General features: G+C 49.9%; 2 protein-coding genes across 3 annotated transcripts; both read right to left on the bottom strand.

The window, feature by feature from the left end:
* Nucleotides 1–1,160: 1,160 nt before the first annotated feature.
* On the bottom strand, nucleotides 1,161–4,778 carry PTS (6-pyruvoyltetrahydropterin synthase). The gene is made up of 6 exons (XM_032133948.1): nucleotides 4,677–4,778; nucleotides 3,622–3,701; nucleotides 2,928–2,950; nucleotides 2,571–2,627; nucleotides 2,194–2,264; nucleotides 1,161–1,868 (listed from the first exon to the last, which is right to left on the bottom strand). The coding sequence occupies exons 1-6, from the start codon at nucleotides 4,748–4,750 to the stop codon at nucleotides 1,730–1,732; spliced, it is 444 nt and encodes a 147-aa protein (XP_031989839.1). The 5' UTR covers nucleotides 4,751–4,778; the 3' UTR covers nucleotides 1,161–1,729.
* A 1,720-nt stretch (nucleotides 4,779–6,498) lies between these two features.
* BCO2 (beta-carotene oxygenase 2) lies at nucleotides 6,499–21,038 on the bottom strand. Of its 2 annotated transcripts, XM_032133677.1 has the most exons (13): nucleotides 20,579–21,038; nucleotides 19,691–19,783; nucleotides 16,165–16,369; nucleotides 14,998–15,209; nucleotides 13,954–14,069; nucleotides 12,470–12,572; nucleotides 11,281–11,409; nucleotides 10,993–11,153; nucleotides 10,309–10,476; nucleotides 8,300–8,437; nucleotides 7,965–8,147; nucleotides 7,487–7,597; nucleotides 6,499–7,182 (listed from the first exon to the last, which is right to left on the bottom strand). In XM_032133677.1, exons 1-13 carry the CDS (start codon nucleotides 20,685–20,687, stop codon nucleotides 7,069–7,071), a joined length of 1,842 nt encoding a protein of 613 aa, XP_031989568.1. In that variant the 5' UTR covers nucleotides 20,688–21,038; the 3' UTR covers nucleotides 6,499–7,068. The 2 variants fall into 2 exon arrangements, with proteins under 2 accessions (XP_031989568.1, XP_031989569.1); XM_032133678.1 differs by lacking the exon at nucleotides 19,691–19,783 and having other exon boundaries at nucleotides 20,579–20,784.
* Between the last annotated feature and the right edge of the window lie 138 nt (nucleotides 21,039–21,176).

The following is a 21,176-nucleotide window of genomic DNA, read 5'->3' as shown; positions in this document are numbered from 1 at the left end:
GCCAACAGCCGAATGAATTCCTGCTCTGATAAAGACACCACATGATGTGTTTGAGTGGCCATGACTCACTGAAGACACCGAATGCTCTGTGAATCACCAGCACGATTTTACCTCATTTTAGCAGTGACACAGCCACAGAGCAGCAGGAGGGGCCAGAGGAGCTGCAGAACCTCCCCGGACAGAGCCCACGCTGAAAAAAAAAATGACTGGTTCCACATCTGAGGAGGGAAAAAGTGGGGGAAAAGGGCAAATGTGTCAGCATTTTTATCTGAGGCACTGAGCACTCTCTGCCTGGGTGACACTGCAAGGAACCTGCAGCCAAATATTCCCCAAAGCACCAGCCTTAGGAAGGAAAACAATCCCCAAAGCTGGAGCTGCCACGGCAGAGGTTTTGGGAAGGTTGGAATACCCCTCGCTTTCCTCACTCTTCCCTTTTTGAAGCTCTCCCAGGGAGTTTGAGCGAAGCTGAGTCAGGGCAGGGGGTGGCACAGAAGTGTCCTCAGGCAAAGCAGTCCCCGTTTTAAATTCAAAAGCAGTTTTGAAGCCATCACAGGTATTTTTTGGCAGTGTAAACCCCACTTCCCAGCAGAAGGGGTGGCTGCAGGAGGACACTTTACCCTCAGCCTGGAGCAGAGAGGCCACGGTTAACAATTACGCAAGCTTCATTAAACCTCCCTAAATGAGGCTGTTTGCTCCCATTATTCAAACACCCCATTTCCTTGTCAAGCAAGGGAATTACTGCCCTGCTTATCACTTCCTTTTTAAGTTATGTGCATTAAGTTATTCTTGATGGCCATTGCTAATTACTCCTCAGGACATTGCTCATGTGACAAAGGGAATCACACACAGCACAGCCACTTCTGCCTCTGGACAGACACCAGGACTTGATGGTCAGGAATTGTCCAATAACCATTCCCTCACTGCTTTTCCTCAGCTTTCACAGCGTGCCTCCAGCTCCAGGAATATCCAGGACAATTAGGGTAGTGCCCATTTAAACTCCTCTCACAGCCTCATCCTGCTAAAACAACCTCCACTGAATTTTGGGGTTGATTTAAGGGTTTATTCTTGCACTCCCTCCCCAGGGCTCTGTCCCCACTGGGGCTGTGACATTCCCTGTGTCATTCAGTTTCCTCAGTTTTCCATTCTCACCAACACCCTGCTCCCTTTGGCTCTCCAGTTTGGAGCAAAAGTGGGTTTTTTTATTGCCCACTGCACCAGTTCCACGCACAGAGAAAGATCTGCTGGCCACAGGAAGAGACGTGCCTGCAGCACAAGAAATAAACAGATAATAAGCAGAAAAAAAGACAGTGTAGTTCTCACTCTCAAAAAATGCTTCTCTGCTTGATCAAGAAGCAAAACAACACCAAAGCTCACATTATTAAATATCATAAATTAATTCAATGTTTAATTAGAAATCAAAACCTTTTGTGATTTTGCCAGGCCTCCTCCTCTCTCCAAATCACCTCTATTTACCAGGGCCCAATTCTAAATTTCACATCAGCTCAGTGGCTCGGCTTTGCAAAACAGGAAGGTCTTGAGGAAAAGCAGAGAAACCAACCCATTCTGAGAACCCCAATGGACACATTGCTGCAAGGGTCTTGTGAAACATCTGCACTGGTCCTGACCTGACACAGAACCCAGCGCTGGGGCAGGAAATGCCGAGCGGGGCTGGGCTAAACCACTGAGCTGATCATGGAGCCTTTCCCCTGAGCATGAACCGAGGCTGATTTCACTTCACAATTGTTTGTTCTCCCTTGTAAACGACGACGTTCTGCTCTGTCTCGTGCACTTCCACTTTGTAAAGGATTCCCTGGGGCAGGAGCTTCTGGAGGTTGTCCCAGATGAACACGGCGACGTTCTCTGTGGTGCTGGGGGGGGAACAGCAGCCGGGTCAGAGCTGGCTGAAATGGCAGAAACGACACCAGTATTTGAGGGAGCTGCACTCAGGAAGGGCTGGGGGGATGCTGAAGGGCAGCTGATGACACCTGAATTAAGCGGGGTTTGTGCCACGCCAGCAGATCTGGGTGAAATGGGGCGGAACGGACAGGTCCTGTGTGTCCAGGCTGATCAGGGGACAAGGGGCGGCAGGGCTGGACACAGGTGTGGTCAGCCCACAGGTAAAGGCTGCTCGTTCCCTGGTAGGATCAGGCCCTGAAAACCGTTCCAGTCCCTCCAGGAGCCCCCATCGCTCACCTCACCACCTCAGAGAAGTAGGGCACATCCTTGTCCAGGTTCTTGTGGTCGAGCGGCTCCATGATCGCCTCCTGCCAAGAGGGGACGGTGACAACCCTGTCCCTGCCTGGCCTGAGGTTCAGATAACCACACACAGCCAGGCAGCAGGGTGGGAAAAAAGGGAAAGAGCCCTAAATCCAGCTGTGAAATTCCCAGCTGGAGACGTGGTACTGCCTCATGTAACAGAGCTGAAGCATTTTAGTCTGCAATTATTCCTTAATTTCTTTTTTATGTCCTGCCATCATCACCTCACCACATCTCCGTGCTGCTACCAGACAAACTGCTGAGCTCTGATCAGTTCTCCCAGGGGATTAGAAGGAAAACTGGGCTATTTTTACCTGCATGTATTCCTTCAGGTCTGTCAGGTTCATCACCATCCCCGAGACCGGGTCAATCTGCAGGGGAAGCACAAGGTGGCAACACAAATCAGAGGGGAATATCTGTGCTCAGGTCATCTGAGCCACAAGGAAAATATCTTTCCACTGTCAGAGAGTTCCAGCTCCACTCCTGTGATGTTCCAAGGGCTTGATACAGCCTGGAAACCATCCCAGAGGTTCCACTCTCTCCTGAAAGCTGATACCAGGTGAGAACAACTCCCTGGAGGAGCCTTCAAGCATGATGATGAAAGCAGGGAAACAGCATTAAACTGCAAATCCACATTGAGGAACAGAAAAAAACTCGCTGGTTGCACTCACCTCTCCACGCACTGTGACTATAACTGAAAAAAAGAAAAGATCAGGTCACTGTGATGTCCAGGAACCCAAAACCAAATCTGCTGCTGCTGAGGACACACAGCCCATTCCCTGCCCACCCACGGGATGCACTCAGGAGTGGGACTGTTTTTATAAAATGAGGGGATGCTCCATAAAAACAACGACTCAGAGTCACAAAAGCCCTTGCCCAAGGTCTGATGGCCCAGGTAGGTGGAGATAAGCCTGTCTTCCCTGATAAAGCAGCTCCTTAGCAGAGTGCCAGCAGCACAGGGAGCCACTCCAGGAACTGGAGAGATCTAATTCTGCGTGCCCAGAGTGTAGAAATAGGAGAACTTGTGAAAAAAACATTCAAATAATGTTTACAGGCTGTTTAATTTGCATGCCTTTTGCTTAGAGAAATCTCCATTCAAATCACAATGATGCTGCAGAGTGTAAACAAGCAGATTTGATTCAAGAAGTGGAATTTGAAGATAAATATTTATTATCTATTCAACTGAATATGCTGTGGTCCAACCCCCTGCTGCTGAAATTTCCTTCAAATTCTTAATAAAAACACAAACCCAGCCACTGAAGCTGTATCAGGCTGCTGAGAACAAGTGGCCCAGCCCTCCTGGGGGTTATCCCCACCCTGAGAGCAGCACCACTCCACGAGCAAGGATGGAAGTCACCTCCCTACCTTTGTAGTTGTGTCCGTGGCCATTGGGGTTGTTGCACTTCCCGAACAGCTTCAGGTTCTCCTCATCGCTCAGGGATTTGCTGTGGGAGAGGCAGACACGGCATGGCAGGATCTGCTCCAGATGTTCACAGCCTCACTTCACTCTGCTTTCCAGCTCTCCATCTATTCCCTCTCCCACACTGAACCCCCCAGCTCAGGAGGCACGAACAGAGACAGAAGAGTGTTTGGTCCATGAAAAGATGCTGTTGACAACAGTGAATCTTTTTTGCCGTGGTTTTGTGTCTGTTTCAGAGCATCTGCCTGACACCACAGCTGGATAAATGTTCAACATCTGGGCCCAAAATCACTTAGGCCTGGAGCAAGCTGCACATTCGGGTTTATTATTAATTAACAAAGCTTAGGGAGCCTCTCCAAGAAGTACAAAGGAATTCCCTCTGAATCTTCCCTTTGAAGCAATCCAAGTGCCTGTTCCGAGTGTTTTAAGTCAAGGCACATTTTGGGAATATCACAGAATCCCAGGATCACGGAGGTTGGAAAAGAACTCCAGGACCTGTGACTGATCCCCACCTCGTCCCCAGCCCAGAGCACTGAGCGCCACGTCCAGGAGTTCCTTGGGCACCTCCAGGGATGGGCACTCCCTGGGCAGCCCCTTCCAAAGCCTGACCACTCCTCCATGGACAAATTCCTGCTGATGTCCAACCTGACCCTCCCCTGGCACAGCCTGAGGCCGTTTCCCCTTGTCCTATCGCTCGTAGCCTGAGAGAAGAGACCAAGCCTAAAAACCTCCTTTGAGTTTCAGGTCAAGACACTCTTTAGGAACGTATCATTTTCGGGGGCAAAAGCAGCAGATCGGGGGGGCACAGGGCGATGTTTAGAAACCGAAAGCGCCATCGGCTCTGTTGAAACACGGAACTGCAGCCGGGCACTGATGGATGGCTGCGGGAAGGGGCTGAGCCAGGGAGAACCGGGAAGGACAGGGAGGGATCGGAGCCTCCTCCCGGCAGCGAGGGGCCTCTCCCCTGTGCGGGGCCGCTCACCTGTGCGGGGCCGCTCACCTGTGCAGGCGGTGGCAGGCGCTGAAGGTGACGGAGCGCGACAGCCGCGCCAGGCGGGCGGAGCGCGGCGGCATCGCGGGGCCGGAGCGGCGGGGCCGGAGCGGGGCGGCTCCAGCCCGGCCCGGGGGAGGCTCCAGCCCGGCCCCGCACAGAGGTGGCTCCAGCCCGGCCCCGGGGGCGGCTCCAGCCCGCGGGATCCGCCCGCCGAGAACCGGGAACGCTCCGATCCTCCCGTGCCGGTGTCGGACCCGGGGATGCTCCAATTCCCCTCCTGTGCTCGGCCCCGGGATGCTTCGATCCCCCCGTGCTGGTGTCGGCCCCGGGATGCTCCAATTCCCCTCCCGTGCTCGGCCCCGGGATGCTCCAATTCCCCTCCCGTGCTCGGCCCCGGGATGCTCCAATTCCCCTGCCGTGCTCAGCCCCGGGATGCTCCAATTCCCCTGCCGTGCTCAGCCCCGGGATGCTCCAATTCCCCTGCCGTGCTCGGCCCCGGGATGCTCCAATTCCCCTCCCGTGCTCGGCCCCGGGATGCTCCAATTCCCCTGCCGTGCTCAGCCCCGGGATGCTCCAATTCCCCTCCCGTGCTCGGCCCCGGGATGCTCCAATTCCCCTCCCGTGCTCGGCCCCGGGATGCTCCGATCCTCCCGTGCCGGTGTCGGACCCGGGCATGGTTATGGACATACCTAAAGGAGTGCACCCCGGTAATAACATTCATGGAGTCCAAGCACAGGAATCCTTAAGGTGTGGTGATTTTCAGAAAGCTTTGGGAGAGGGAGGAGGACCTCGATTTCTCAGTGCTGCAAGGGTTTGAATGTATATTCCTTTAATTCCTGGGAATTCCTGGGAATTCCTGGGGATAACGGAGTGACTCTGTCAGTTTGTCAGGGTGGGAGAACTCCGAGCTGCGGGGCAGGATCTCTGTGTGAGAGGAACAGGATCAAAAGGAGCTGTGGTGGAGCACCGCCCGTGTGCCCAGCCCAGGCAGGGTTGTGTGCTGCTGAAGCACGGCTTTAAAAACTGCAGCTTTAGGGACAGCACTGCAGGACCTCCCTCCTCCCCTGCCCTTCTGCTGAGCAGCGCTGCCCTGGCTGCTGTAATTCACACAAGGCTGCCCGTGAGCCTCTGACTCCTTTTCGCTTCCCACCTCAACGAGAAAAGAAAAAAAAAAAAAAAAAGGCATTTTAAAAAGAGAACCAATGATGCCTGAACTCTGTTAAACCCTTCTTAGCATCATTCTGTGGCAGGTCCTGGGGACGAGGCCTCGCTGGGGCTGTTCCCCCGGGGGACAGGCTCCCGGAGGGCAGGAGGTGGCCGTGACCCAGAGGAGGCTGCAGGGCACTCCTGGAGCGGCAGGAACGGGAGCTGTTTGCCATCTAGTGGCTTCCACCAGCTCTGGCCTGAGCCTCCTCTGCCCCTCCCAGAGCAGCAGCCCCTGGGGTAAAATCCTCCTCCTTTTCCCAAGACTTGTATTAAGGTGAAGGAAGGTCAGCGGATGTAAAGCCCCGATGGCAAAATGGCTCGTTTATTACTTAAGGAAATTATTCAAGTAATTATTTAGGCTTCTCACAATGAACAGAACTCCTGCAAGTCTTCACTTTTCACCCACCCACCTGCACCCCCGAGCTCAGCAGCTGGAGAAGCCTGGATGACACGGGGCTGGAGTTTGTTCTGCTCTGCTTAAACCCACAGTGGAGCGCTCCGTGTTTCCTACTGGTGTTCCCTACTGGTTGAACTGGGAGGAGAGCAGGAACTGTCAGCCAGCAGAGCTGTATCCTGCTCTGGAGATGTGTCTCCCACATCTATGAGACTGTGCAAGGGCAGGGAAAGAAAGGAAAAACTTCCCAAGGCTTTATTTGAGAGCACTGCTATTGTACAGAGAACAGCACAAGCACAGCTTCTGGGAGTGTCTGCACCTACCCTCTGCAGTCCACTGAAGGCAACCTTGATGCAGTGCGGGGGGATTTACACCCCTTCACTGGGCCCACCTGTTGGGTTTTACTCCTCTCTTCTGCTTTACATATTTCAGGCAAAGTCACAGCCCCAAGCACCGATTTTCTCTTCCCCTCAAAGCACACTGCTGCCAAAGGAAGGGGTTGATCATCTCAGTTTCCATTTTCTCCCTTGCAAGCCTGAACCTGGCATTCTTTGTGAACTGCTGCTATAGCTGGTCTAGCAAGATAGTAAGAAAAATGGAGATAAAGCAATGGGCTGTGGGAGTGAAGGGGCTTCTGCCTTCCTTGGTTGTATTTTGTTAGGAAAACAGGAGGTTATGGTAGAGAAAAAGCAGTTCCTCCATCCCAGACATGATGGAAAGGTGAGAGGCGAAAGTAGAAGAGGTTTTTTCTGAGCCTGGCTCGGCCCTGAGTCCCAGGAGGTGCCCAGGTGGTCCCCATCAGTGGGCAGTGAAGATACCGTGGAATCCGTAAGGCATTGGCACCCCAACTTCTGCTCGCCCCAGCTCTTGGAAGGTCTCTGCATCCAGGACGAGCAGGAAAGCACTTTGGTTCTGCAGGAGGAAGAGAAAGGCAGAGTGAGTGTCCAGGCTGAACTACTGTGCTTGCACACAAAGGTACAAGCAGGCCATGGAGACCAAACCTGTGGGACAGGAGCACTGCGACTCACAGGTTCCACTTGGCAAACACAGACATTCCAAGGACAACCCCCACTTGCACTGCCTGTGCTTGGGCATGGCAGAGCAATACCCCTTGGGGAGCAAGGAGCTGTCTGCCAGGGAGCCTCAAAGCCAGTTCTGGGGTTTAAAAAGTGTATTAATGCTGTGTGACTTTGACAAACTACTGACAGCAAGTTACCTCAGCAGGGCAGACCACCACAGACAGGATGACTCCGCTGTCCTCCGCCGTGGCATCAGGCACTGGCACAAAGACAGGCTCTGACGGGTAGGATCCCTCCTCCTGCCAAATCTAGCAAGCACAGGAGCATATGGATGAGCTTCAGGAACACATGGATGAGCTTCATTTCATTAGTACTTGTCTACTACAGGGAACAGAGTTACAACTTAGAGTGCTCCCCACAAAGGCACCTGGAAATATTCTGTGCCCCAAGAAACTTAAAGAGTTCAACTTTTAATTAATTCTTTTCATTCCAGGAGTGTGATGGTGCCATCCTCTCCTGTTTGGTGACTGTGCCATATTCGTAAGGTGCCAGGTGAGGGATGAAATTGGGAATCTCATCCCAGACCCATCTGGACAAAGCCCTAAAGCCCCCAGTAAATGACACATCTTCAAATCCAGTTCAGTGGAAGGACTCGATAAGCTGACTTCACCTCACCTTGAAATTCTTGGTCTCCACATCAACCTTGATCAAGGAATTTCCAACCAAGTGCCCAAATCCACACCCGTAGAAGTACCGGTACCTCCTGCCGTTGTACCGAGCGTAATTGATCTGGGGGAACTCCAGGCCCCCAACTTTCTCAAAGCCCTCAGGGTGGAGATTTTCGTGTGTGCACCAGACCTGGAGAAATGTGCGTTACAGCAGGGTTGGTTCAGCTTGGACAGGGCAGGAGAGCTCAGTGGTCCCATCAACCACTGCACAACGAGGAGGTGGTTAAAGCTCTGAGGCACGGGGCAGCATCTGCTGCGTAAATGTGCATTATTTATACACACCTTGCCATCTGCATCCTTCACAGCCCTTGCCAGGGTATAAGGCAGTGGGTTCAGGTTTTTCCCCACGGGTGTGTCTGAATCCACGTGCAGAGGGAGAACAAAGCGGCGAGGGAAAGCTCTGGGGATTGAGGCATAAACCTGTTACAGAGACAGAAAGAGATGGTGATGGAGAGAGGAGAGACATTCCAGGCTAAATGCACTTTTGGGGAACAATTCTGAAATTTTAGACACCCTTGAATTCTTCTTCTTCTTTTCCTGATGTGTTTGACCAAGTTCTGGTAAGGTAAAGCACATAATGGAAAGAAGAAGTTCTCTGCACGTTCCAGTAATTTACAGTAGGAACCAAAAAGACAAGAATTTAAAAGGGTCAGCATTGTTCTCACAGTAATAAACGCTGAGTTGGGTATGCAAATGAGTCCATTATCTCCAAATCCAGCAGTAGGACAGACACTGCACTAAATTTTATTTAGTTAGAACAGGCTTATGTTGCTCTACATCCCCCTCTGAAGAAGCAGGAGAGCACTGTGCCTCAGTTCAGTGCCTGAAGGTACCCTGCAGGATTCCCTCTTCCGTGCTCAGGTACACATGGATTCCTGTTTGAAGTCCAGGGGAAGGATGGATTTACTTGGGGAGCAAAGTGCAGCCCCCAGTGTGGCAGACACCCAGCACACTGCACGAGAGGGATAATTCCACCACTGCCACTAAAGCTCAGTTCAAGCCAAGTTTAGAACTGATCATATTCCCATATATTAAACCTTCTCAATAAAATAAATGACAACAACCCTATTTTGGTGTCTTTCAGTTACTTCAGTCTGCAGCTCACCAGCTCAGTTGTGAAACTTCACTTTAACCACATGTGTTCATCCTGAAACCCTGAAAAAAGTTTTCAAAACTTTTCTGGTTCATGTAACCTGGCTGACAAAATACGGGTTAGTGAGCAAGCAAAAGCACTGAACATGATGTGGGGAAAGGAGACAAGTCATGCCCAGACATGCCTGAGGCTTTTGATGCAGTGAAGGTCGAAGATTCTGTTCTGAAATGACTCCCTCCCGTGTGTGGGTAAAGTTTGGTGGTGATGCCACTTGTCAGTTGAAGAATGTGGGTGTTGGAAACAGGCCCAGCATTGGAAACAGGCCCAGGACCCCTTCAGCCACATCAAATTCCATCAGAGAAGGATGAGAAAGATGTGGGATTAATGGGATTAACATTCTGCTGTACTTGAATATGCTCAAAAAATACTTGAAAAAAAACCCAAAATAAATGCCGAAAGAAAGCAGAACCTGTTAGGACACAGCTGTGGTCCTTTCAGGTCGGAGCTGAGTTGGTTCCAGACAGCTCAGGACACAGACAGAGGAAGTTCAGTCCTGTCTGAACATGCAGCAGCCCCCCCAGCACGCTGGGTTTCCAATAAACACATCTGCAGCGTGAGAAACTGAAAACAACCCCACTTTTTCCATGTGTGACCTATGCAAAATAATGCCCCTCACAGGGCCTGAAATGGGGCTTTTTCACAGAGCTGGACACAATAAATAATTTATTCGAACGTGCTGTGGGTGAGGTGACTGTGGGGAACAAGGCAGGGGTTTCCGTGGTATTTGTGCTTCTGTGATTTTCGTAAAAACTGCTCCTTTTCTGAAGTAATGCCTTAAAGAACAGGGTTCCTTTTTCTTTTTCCATTTTTAAGTAATGCTACAACGTATTTTGCGTAATTTCTTGGGGGAAAATTGTATTACGCAGGGAGAAGGAAAACAAATGTCATTAAAACCAAGGTTTTAAACCAGAAATAAATTCTGCCGGGCTATGGAGCTCTGTGCCACACACCAGCTTGAAAAGTTTTGAGGGAATGCTCCATGGAGAGAGATTTAAAAGGGAAGAAAGCATCGAGAGATGATCATTTCAGTTTTTGTCCCCATGGTGTTCTCCATTCCACCAACCTGAGCCTTGCTGCAGAAAAGCCACTCAACCGCGGGGCCTCAGCAGATCCTGGGAAGCAAAGGCAGGGATCTTACCTGGTCCAGCCCTTCCCCACTCCTCCTCAAGTTCTGCAGCGTGTACAGAGCCAGGCTGGTGCCGTCGTCCTGGCAGCACAGGTCCAGCACCACGCAGCCCTGCTCCTCGAAGGCGTTGATCTGGTGGAAGGTCACGAAGGGCTTGGAGCACCATTGCCCTGCCAGCACCTGCAGGGACCAGGGGACAGCTGCACCTCCTCTCCAGAGCTCCCAGCCTCACCTCAGAGAGCTTCATCCTCTCTCTCTCCCATTTCGTCCCCCACTCATTCTTTGGGATTTGCCTTCTGTCGCTGTGTTGGCACAAAAGGGCTGCTTTAAGGCAGTAAGGAGCAAAACCAGAAGAAAAACCAAAATATCAAGCAGCCCCTTGCTGTGCATCTTTCACAGATTCTGACCTTTTTATACCCTGGAGTACCTGGGACCTGCATTTCAGTCCCTGTGCTGAAGTCTCATGAACCCCAAACTGCTTCTTTCCACCTTTCTGTCCTTTTAGGGCTGGCAAAGAAATGAATGGAGAGGAAAACACATGGAGAAATCCCATTTTTAACAGATCTACACCCCTGCTTTAAAGCCTGTATTGCAGTAATTTCTGGATTGATTCATAAACTCCCCATGGCTGCAACGTAGCATTTTTGGGATCTAAGGTTCCAGACCAGCTGCTGCAGGGGCCAAAGACCCACCTACCTCCCCAGTGTGCTTGTTCACCACGTAGAAGTAGGTGTTGTGCTGAGGCTCCCAGCTTATCCCATCCAAAATGGTTTTCCCACGGAGCTTGGAGGTGATGATCTTCAACAGGTTCAGCTTGAGGGGTTGCTCGATGAAAATGATGTAGTTTTCAGTCATTCCTGAGGAGGCAAGGAAGGAGTATCACCCAAATATGAGGCCAGAAAACATCTCAAGGGCAGAGAGAACTGGACAGCCCTTTCTGCCTCCCATTTGCCCAAATTCCCAGAGTTTGGGGTGGAATCTTACCAAAGCTGTGGTAGTAGGATGGCTTTGCCCTGTCCATGGGACGGATGGAGCACAGCACTTTGGCTCCCTCCAAAGTGTCCCCATGGCCTGACTCCTGTGGGGGGATCCTGATGATGTTATAGCTGGACCCTGGAAAGCACAAAAGGTGTTCAAACCAAACTCAGGCTCTGCTCCTTCCTGTTCCCCAGGAATACTTTGAACCACCTCTCCTAAACTGAGCAGAAAACCAGCAGGCAGTAAAGCGTTCTACGGAGGATTTATCTACCAAAAGAAAAACAAAGAAAAGGAAGCTTGAAAGGAAGTAGAAGGATCTTCTCAGTCTGGGAGAATGCCAGCTCTGCCTGCAGTGCTCTCCTATAATAACAGGAGCAGGATAGAAACCAAGCTCATAGGAAATGAAAACTTTGAGCCTTGGTGATGCTCATTTAATAAACCTGAGCCTATGAGCGGGAAAGAGCAGCATGTTTGAATAATAATAGTCCAGAGTTTGGTGTGTCCAGCTGAAAAAATCATGTGGTACAAAGCTGGACATTGCTGAGGCAAAAAGGAAATGAAAGCAGCAAGAATGAAAAATGATCAAAACTGGGACAAGGTGGAGTGAGCCTGAGGGATCGCAGTAAAGGGCAGCAGCTGTTTTCAGAGGCCTCTGGAAAAGAGGGATTTCACACAGCTCACAGTGACTGATGGCTCTGAGCAGCCACATGGATGCAACAGGATCCTATCAAGATGCTCACAGTTCTGAGAAGAAGAAAAATATCCCACAAAATTCAGCTTTGCTGTAAGATATCCAGGCTACTGGAATAAATTCCATCTCTTCTCCTGCATAAACACTTCTGGTGCTCATCAAAAGCCAATTATTGTAAGTGAAAAACACGAGGCTAATTGTTCAATTTCTTCAGATGAGGTTTCAATACTGGATGGGACCTAAAAAAAAAATCATTCTCCTTTTTCCAGCAAAGCTTGGGAGAGGAAGAGGAGAATCTGCTGGATATTCACAGGCCAAAGTCAGAAGCATCTGAAACAATGCTGAGAGGAGCCAATTTTATGGGACAGACTGCCATTGACATTTTGACTCAGGAACAGCAATTTCAAGGTCTCTTTGGGTGTTTCTTCAACAGGAGAAGAAGCAGTACCAGGAGGTATCCTGTACACCCTGCCCAAAAAATCAGCCTGGCCATGCCCTTCTTACCATGCTTCCCAAAGGAATTGCCCATGTTGTAGGTTGTCCCATCCGCCTCGTAGTGGGGATGAGCTGTGGCCCCATTCACTGCAATAAATTTGCTCCAGTCCACCTGGAAAAGCCAAAGATTTTTCAGTCAGCGCAGAACTTTCCTCAGGGTCAGTTCTGTGGAAGTCTGAGGAACAGGGGCAGACTTTATTCATTATTAATAATGTGGGATCTGGACTCCAGCCTTCATTCTGCCTGCAGTCTTCCTGAAATCCTTGAAAATTAAGGATGTTTCTCTATCAGTAAAGCAGGACTGATAGCACTGACCATTCCTTGGAAGACATAAATATTCCTGATGGCACAAGTGCTGACACAGTGGGAATGTTGCCCATAATAAGCACAAGCAGATGTGTGAAGGGACAGTCACTGCCCCAAAAATCACCAAGAGTTTTGCCACTGGAAGCTCAGAAAACCGGGTCCTATTAAGACATCCCAAACTGGAGAGTTTAAATGTACAATCATGCCTTCCATTTCTTCACTTAGCCAAAAAAAGCAGCTTGAGGGGATTTTTTTTTATGACGATTTGGTTCAACAGAGCTGAACCTAAAAATCCCCACGTGTCTTTTCATCACTGCACTCTGGTTTACAAACCAGATCAGGTGGCAAACCACCCAGCTCTCCAGGAGACATCAGTAGCTGTGCTTTGTACACAGTTTATTTGTGTCACTACTGATCTTGCAGGGAGGGAGGGACTCCTGGAACAGCTCCCTCAAGGCCTGAGGACACTCTGAGCTGGCATTTTGTGGTGTCAAACAGGCCAAACAGTAAACACTGATTCAGGAAGGGCAGAATCCTCCCTCAGCCCTTCTCACGGCTGTCCAGCCCAAATCCCCTCTAAGGGCACAGGCAGGGGGACACGTGGCTTATGCTGTCCTGTCCCAGGTCACATCCTTCTGTCACATCCAGCCACGCTCCTGGGAGAGGATGCTCAGGACAGAGGGAGAAGATTCTCTGATGTTTTAGTCATTTTCTAGCAGAGGAGAAAATCGAGTGGCAGCTGAAGCACCCCTTTGCAACAGAGGGCTTGATCAAGGCTTTGAAGGGCAGCTTTGGAGAGTGCAAAGCTTGAGGTGTAACAAGCAGATAAAGGGAAGAGATATGAAAGCAAAGCACCAGGGAAAAGGCAGGTGTGAGATCAGCAATGTTGACTTTTTCTTGTACACAGGAAAAAGTTGTTTCCTGCTCTGCTCAGAGGTGCAGACAAGCCCAGGCAAGCAGGGAGAGCAGAGGAGAAATGCCAGCTGTGCCCAGCTGGGCAGTGACAGCACCTCCACCCCTGAGAGCGCTGCCTTGCTGCTGCACACATCGTTCAGGGACTCAGAAAAGAGATGCGGCTGGTCCAGACAAATTCCTTTGAAACTGGATTCCCCCTTGCTGCTCCTAGAAACAGCAAGGTGTGATTGTGCACCATCTGTAGCCCAGCTCCCTCATTCCACTGCCCACACCTTTTCCTTCGTTTCCAGCGTCTCTGGGTCCACCTTGTGCATGAAGACATTCTCATTGCTGACGTAATAATCCCCTTGGTACAGCACATAGTTCACACTGGCATTGTCACTGGGCTCTGAAACAGAAATCCTGGAGTTGTGCACAGCTCTGTGCAGCTCATGGCACATTATGGCAAGTTAGACATATTTAAACAAATAAACCCATTTGCAGTGACATTAATCCCTGTGTGATTGATTGGAAATATCTCGCTAATCTACAAAGGGAAACTGCACAGGTGAAGCCAGGTCAAAGGGACAAGGACAGGGATGGAAATCACTGCTGGAGCTGGGGAAAGGCAGATGGGGGACGTGGATAGGTCTGGAATGTCTTGAGGGAGCTGGCGTGGGGATGTGGGGAGAGTCACCATGAGTGAAGGTGTGAGCACCTTGGGAAAGGACAGAGGACATGGCAGCAGGGGAGAGAAGGAACAGAGGATGGTCACAGCATGAGCAACAAGTTGCAAACTTCGGGCCTGCTCTGGTTTTAGTGGGGAGCACTTTGCTCGCATTTAAGCCTCTTTCTTCCCTGACATACACAGAATCCTAAAGGTACTGGAACTTCCATTCCTGTGCAACGCCATCCCTCACCCTACTCAATAATCTCCTGCCCCTTAGTCCAGGAAGGGAGGGATTAGCCCACTTACCCTACAAGCTTAGCAAGGCAAGGTGTTTTAAGGGCAAAGCTGTGTCTCAGGTAGAACATCAGGGTGTAATGCTCATTATCAGCACTGCACAGGATGTTCTCTCGGGGAGAGATTTCTGTGGAAAATTTGCAACAAGATCCGGGATTGAGCGAGCTGAAGTGGCACTAAAACATTAAACTCTGCCTCCCCCAGCTAAGGCTGACACCAATTTGCATAATTTGGGGGTTTGGGTCATATTCTAAGAAAACCATGGGCTCACAGAAAGTCTGTCAGACTTCCTCACACCTCCCTTTCCACCTAACCACAAGTTCCTCCAACAAAATCTCAGAACACTTCTCATTTTTTACAGAACCACTCTTACGTGGCAGCTCGAAGCGGGACAGGAAGCGCCCAAAGACGCTCTTGCATGGGTCTGGCATGGCCAAGGTGCCGAAATCCGAGGCCACGATGCGGTTGTGCTGGCTGTTCCTCAGGTAGGAGCTGCTCTGCAGGAACCTGCTCCTGTAGGTCACCGTGCCATGGGCCAGCTGGAACTGGTGCAGCAGGGCCATGCCATCAAACCAGTGGTTAAACCTTCCAGGAGAGAGAAAAAAAGAGATTAAGAAGAGGAGTTGGGCATTATATGATGCTCTGTGGTACCCTCCTGCTTTTAGGTTTATTGTTGTTTGTAAAAGCTGATTCCCAGATCCCCTGAACAATTAACCAGGCACAGCTTTGTCTGGGAAAATGCCTGAATCAAATCAAACAAAACAAAACAAGTGTATTCACAGCTGTGGGATGTGAAGACTCAAAATGCTGTGTGTAAGGTTTTTTGGGAGGTAAAGCACCCCCTCCTGCACAGGGAATAGAGTTAGTGCTGTACTGTACAACAATAGAAATTATTACTGCAAACCCAGAGGCCTTTAGCTCTCAGATTCTTGCAGGATGTTATTCTCTCCAAACCAAGGAATCGGCGAGACTCTCAGAACACCTGAGGGTCTAACTCTGGGAATAGGATAAGGAGATCAGCTTTGGCCATTTGCTGCCATCAGCTTAATTGTCAATTATCTAGAATGGCACATGCCAAGCCACAGGCAGTAGGCGCCTGCTGGAAATATTTTAATGTATTCTTTTTAAAATGGGATGGATTTGCTTCTAAAGCAGCTCACACCACTCAGTGCAACCAACTCTCCAAGTTCCTGCCCTGAATTTCAGAGTGCTCAGGGATGGATTTTCGCTCAGGACAGAGGACCAGAGCTGGGGATGTTTTATTCCCCAGCCCAGCTGCCTCATCCCACCCCTCTGAGTGGTGAGAGCCTCTCTGTGACTCAGCTTCTCCAGCCTGGGTGACTTCACCATTCAGCTCCTCCTTGCAGGAAATGGGAGTTTCCAAATAAGGGAGCAACTGTTCTCAAAAGATCGATATTTCTTCCTTCCCTTACTTAAAAAGAAACTAAAAGATGCTCCAAATAGTGGTGAGGGGGGTCCCCTTTAGCTTTAGGCAGAGCTCAGGCCAGATCATTTAAAAAGTCAGTTAAAGGAGACTTACTTATCATTGCCAAACTCGAACTTGCCAGGGCCATTCCTCAGCAGATTTCCATTAATCCACCTGGGAATATGTCCTTTGATCTTGGCTGGGATGGGCTCGGGGGTCTCCTCCACGCTCTGCACTAGGGGGCAGATGCACTGCAGCCCCCTGGGTCTGTGGCAGGGGATTTGCTCCTTGGGTGGGCTGGGCAGGTAATTCTTGAAACCTGCAAAGAGAGCAGGGAGAACAAAGAGCAGGGAATTGAGATTTTCACTGGAATGAAGTGACAACTGTAGAGCTTGAGACTGGATGTCAGGGAGAAGAGCATTCAGCATCTGCAAGCAGCCGAGTTGTGGTGGATACCCAAGGTAAAGCCACAAAACCCAACACATCCACAGGAGCTGAAAATCCAGTGGATTTTCCTCTTCTGTAGTTAATCCACAAGAGACACCAGTTCTGCAGCCCAAAGGAGGTAATAGAATATAGGATGATAGAAGAGATGATAACTTTTCTTTTAATCAAAGAAATGTATATTTGGATTTTATTTCATAAAGGAGAGAAGAAAAAAATAGTAACTGCAATCCCCAAAAAAGGGAAGAACACAAATGAAACAGAGCCGAAACACGTTTACAGGACAAAACAGATCTACAAGTTTTATTTGGCAAGGAAATAAGCAGAGAAGGATGATTTCTGATGGAGCCTCGGGTTTGACTGCAATAACCCCTTTTTAGTTCCAGCTGGCAGGACAAAAGCCCCAGGAGAGCATGAAGTGATTGGAATGCTGCGAGCAAACAGTGATGTCAGTGATTGGCTCCCATAGCCTGGTTTGCAAAGCCTCATCAACACAGGGATTGTTTTAGCAATCCATTTAGCTGCAGAGGTGGATTTACCCAGGGGTGCTTCCCTCCCCGGGCTGGCACCGGCCCATCCTGCCCTCAGTGCGGCCGCTCCGCTGCTCTCCCCGAGACCACGGAGCACAGAACCAGCCTGGAACGCTGAACACTGAGGTGGGAGTGAAAGACTGATCCAAAAGGGCACGTGGCAGAGAGAAGTCCATCACCCAGCGCTGGTGCAGACACCACACACTAAATGGACTCCAGGCTGTCACTGAATTCACTCTGATTTTTTGTTCTTTCACCACTGCTGCTTCTGGCCTACATCCGGTAATCCACGGTAGCTGCTGCCAAATTTCCCTGTGAGCCTCTGAAACTCTTTGCTCAACATCTCCAGAGGAAATTCACTATTTCAGCCAGAATACCTGCAAAGGAGCTGAGCTGGCAGGCAGAATTTTTCTAAGCTTGTTTCTGTAGCGCAGCCACAAGCAGGTTGGGTGTTAGGCACGCAGGAAGGTAGAATGCAAGATTCCAGTGTAGTTCTCCAACGTGCCAATCCCCAAATCCTCCTTCAGATCTCTTAAGTGTTTGCAGAAATGCATATTTGGTTTGCAAAGGTGCAAAATATGTATTAAAGAATGAGAGGAACACGTCCATAAGGAGATATTTTGCATCCAAGCAGAAGCAAAGCTGGGATGACTCAAGATGGCACTACATCAAAACTTTCTGGAAAGCACTGTAAATAGAAATTTTTGGAAGATACATTCCACAAAAGAGCCTGACCAGGGCTGGGAAAGACCTCCCAAGTCTACCCCTCCCAACTGCTGTCCCAGAAATTCATATATAAGAACTCTGTCTTAAAAGTTACTACGTCTACAGGCACTTACTCCCTCTGTGGATAACTGCTCCTTGTCCAGATCAGGAAGATGCTTTGAAATTACCAAAGGACATTATTTTTGTTTTTCTGGCAGTGCTGTTACGTGGCTTTGGTAGTTTTCCCTTTCTTGCATTGTTTTTAGGGTGAAGAACCTATCACTTCCTAAGCTAAGTAAGCAAAGTTCTTTTTGTTCTCCTTGTCCTGCGATAACCATGCACGTGATCATCTCAGTAATCCCTCTTGAAATCTGATCTAGTTAGAAGTCATCTACTTAGAACTCATTCCAAAGCATCCCCTACAAAGTGGAGTTTTAATAGAATGGACTCTAAACAACAAGAACATTTAAGGGAATGTCCCAACTCCAGACCAGAGAGGGAGAAAGAAGCAGAGCAAGAGAATGAATTACTTTTTCCCTCTGGGAATCGCTCACATGAGCTGAAGATCCTGGCAGAGGTGCATGCAAAATGGGATCAAATCCTAACACCCACATGAGCCAAACCAGAAGTTTCCAGAAAGAAGACAAGTTATTGTAGAACAATTCTGAATAGGTAGGAGGAGAGCAGGGGTACAAGAAGAAAAAAAATCCTACATGTCTTCCCCCTTAAACAAAAAAAAATCTGAATAACTGTTGCATTTAACTGCACTTTCAACACACTGAGGAACATGAACAGGGAACATGAACAACTCCTCCTTGAACACTGTTCCTGAGTAACTGCAAAAAGGGTGTTCCACCCTCAGGGGAAAGCTCAGTCATAAATTCAAACTTTCTGTAACATGCAGCTCCCCAGGAAGGGACCAATGTCTCTCTGCAGAAGCCAGATGACAGATTGGTTTTTAATGTCACACAACATGCAAATAAAATTACTCCTGCTTCTGTTCTGGCCACACTGCGAGGTGGAAGAACTTGAATCCACAATAAAAGCTCTACAGTCCCAGTGGGGCTCTCTGTGTGTGCTTGAATATCTGAAAATCTGCACAAGATCACAACCTGCCCTCTCAGAACCCTCATTTCTCCACTGTAGTTTCCATCCTACATCAGACCTTTAAAAACAAGCTTAAGGTCTTTGGAATATCCGAGCAGAGGCAGTACCAAACACGGAGCTGGAACGCTCCTCCAGCCTCTTCCAAACACAGCAGGCAATCACTCCAGAGTGATCCTGGCCTAGCACTTCGTTCAGCTCCTGTTTCCCTGCACAGTGTGTGCTATGATTTCTCCGTCCAGCACAAAGTGACAGCCCAGCATTGATTATTTATTGTTTATATCCAGAAATGGTGGGATGAAGGACCAGGCTCTCCAAGAGAAAGCTGCTGCGGGTGGAGTCATCAGGAATCAGACATTAAATTGTACTTCAACACCAGTGAGCGGGACATGAAATCTGTAATGGTGGGTGGAGGAACTATGGGAGCCATTTGCTAACACTGGGATCACACGGGAGAGGCCAAATCCATTTTGATTTTAACCTACAGCTTCAAATCCAAGGCTCAGGAAGCACCTCCCACACACAGCCTAATTGCTTGACTCAGAAGGGCATCCAGGACCACCAGAATTAGAGGCAGAATTTAGCAAATAGAATGCTCATGATATTCATCAAGCAGGGACAGTGACTCAAGAATTCTGTTTTCCCTAAGGACCCTTCAAATTGGGAATAATCCTCTGGCACCGGCAATGTTTTGTTTCCTGTAAAACACAGGTTGCCACAAGACAGAAACAAACCAGTTTTTCCATCCCCCAGCCTGAAGCGGAGCTGAGGATTTGTGCCCTACAGACTCCAGCCTTCCCCAGGGCTGGGCCCCTGAGCTCCCACAGGGATTTCCAAAAGGAAGGCGCAGCACTTGCCTTGGGAGCGCTGGGAAGTGTCCAAGCTGGGCTCCTTGTTCCATGAAGCTGCTCGGTTCCCCATGGCCAGGGGCTCAGCCACCCACTTCCTCGCTAACAGCCAGAGGAGCAACGAAAAACAGAAAAGAAAAGACAAAAAGCACGGGGAAAAAATAAACTGAGAAAAGGAGCAGGGGAAGGCTCAAAGGGAGGAAAGGAGAAAGGCGACAGTGAACTCGTGCACATGAAATAGCTGTTGATCTCCCAGCAGAAATAGATTCGACACTTTGGGGTCTTCTGGTGGTACAACAAGGCAGATTTGAGAGTTTTTCAGCTCTTTGGACACCCCAGAAGCAATGGTTTGAATTATAAAGGCAGAAAACCACCACCACCATCAAAAAGCAGAAATTCCTGTGAATTAAGCCATGATCTTTGTTGGTTCCTAATTTCTGAAAACAGGCCAACAAATAAACAAAACAAAACAAAAGAATAAAAATCCCAAACAAAAAGCAGCTCAAGTTGTGCAATCATGCTACAAATTGCAGAGTCAGGTTGTGAAACAGAATCCTCTGGGGTAGTTCCCCATTTGCACGTACACATTAAAGCCTCTACAGCCATGCAGCTCCAAAGAACCCTCTCCCTGCCCACTTCCAGCTGGCTCCCTTGCACAGAGAATCTGCTCTGTGATGCTTTCCCAGCTCTGAACCATCTGTATCTGCTGTAATCCCTACCACTCCCGTTTATCTATTCAATAAATAACACACATTTTCTGCCATCTAACAAAGACTTCAGACCGCTCCGCTTAGAATTTCTCACAGTAGGAATCGCTCTCCCGACCCGCGTCAGCAGCAGCAGCAACCCTCTTTCCAAGGGGATGGGATGAAAGGGGTTGTTTTTAATGCATTTTACCTGGAATGAATTGCCTCAAAGAACAAAGGAAATGCAGCAGATGAGCGAGCAGGAGGCTGGCGGCGGACAAAAGGATTTGGGCTAACATATTCCGGCGGGCAGAAGGCATCGGCTCGGAGTGGCCGGGCAGAGCTAGCGGTGCCAGGGCAGGGAGCAGCAGGCAGGGATGGTCGGGAGGTGAGCGCTGCCTCGCATCATCCTTTCACAATAAGAGCCGTGCCCGCAGCAGCGCGGGCCGGGGCGCGTCCTGCCGCCGGCGCTGCGCTCAGCGGCCCCAAACGCGCTCTGCACCTGGGCCAGGTGAGCCGCGACAGCCAGGGCATTGCCGTGACAGCCAGGGCACTGCCGCGACAGCCAGGGCATTGCCGCGACACCCAGGGCACTGCCGCGACTGCCAGGGCATTGCCGCGCCTGCCAGGGCACTGCCGCGCCTGCCTGGGCATTGCCGCGCCTGCCTGGGCACTGCCGCGCCTGCCAGGGCATTGCCGCAACTACCTGGGCATTGCCGTGACACCCAGGGCACTGCCGCGCCTGCCTGGGCACTGCCGCGCCTGCCAGGGCACTGCCGCGCCTGCCAGGGCATTGCCGCGCCTGCCAG

This window comes from Corvus moneduloides, chromosome 25, assembly GCF_009650955.1.
Source record: "Corvus moneduloides isolate bCorMon1 chromosome 25, bCorMon1.pri, whole genome shotgun sequence".
In the NCBI taxonomy this organism is placed as follows: domain Eukaryota; kingdom Metazoa; phylum Chordata; class Aves; order Passeriformes; family Corvidae; genus Corvus; species Corvus moneduloides.
Note: the sequence above shows the minus strand (reverse complement) of the source record. Positions and strands in the feature narration are given on the sequence as shown.

Excerpts from the sequence above, each read along its gene's own strand:
- PTS (XM_032133948.1), bottom strand. The coding sequence starts at position 4,750 with ATGCCGCCGCGCTCCGCCCGCCTGGCGCGGCTGTCGCGCTCCGTCACC. Across the intron at positions 2,628-2,927 it reads TAGTCACAGTGCGTGGAGAG|ATTGACCCGGTCTCGGGGAT; the intron begins GTGAGTGCAACC and ends CTTCCCCTGCAG. Across the intron at positions 2,265-2,570 it reads ACCTGAAGGAATACATGCAG|GAGGCGATCATGGAGCCGCT; the intron begins GTAAAAATAGCC and ends CCCTCTTGGCAG.
- BCO2 (XM_032133677.1), bottom strand. The coding sequence starts at position 20,687 with ATGCCTTCTGCCCGCCGGAATATGTTAGCCCAAATCCTTTTGTCCGCC. Across the intron at positions 15,210-16,164 it reads TTCGAGTTTGGCAATGATAA|GTTTAACCACTGGTTTGATG; the intron begins GTAAGTCTCCTT and ends CTCTCCTGGAAG. Across the intron at positions 10,477-10,992 it reads TGAACAAGCACACTGGGGAG|GTGCTGGCAGGGCAATGGTG; the intron begins GTAGGTGGGTCT and ends TGGTCCCTGCAG.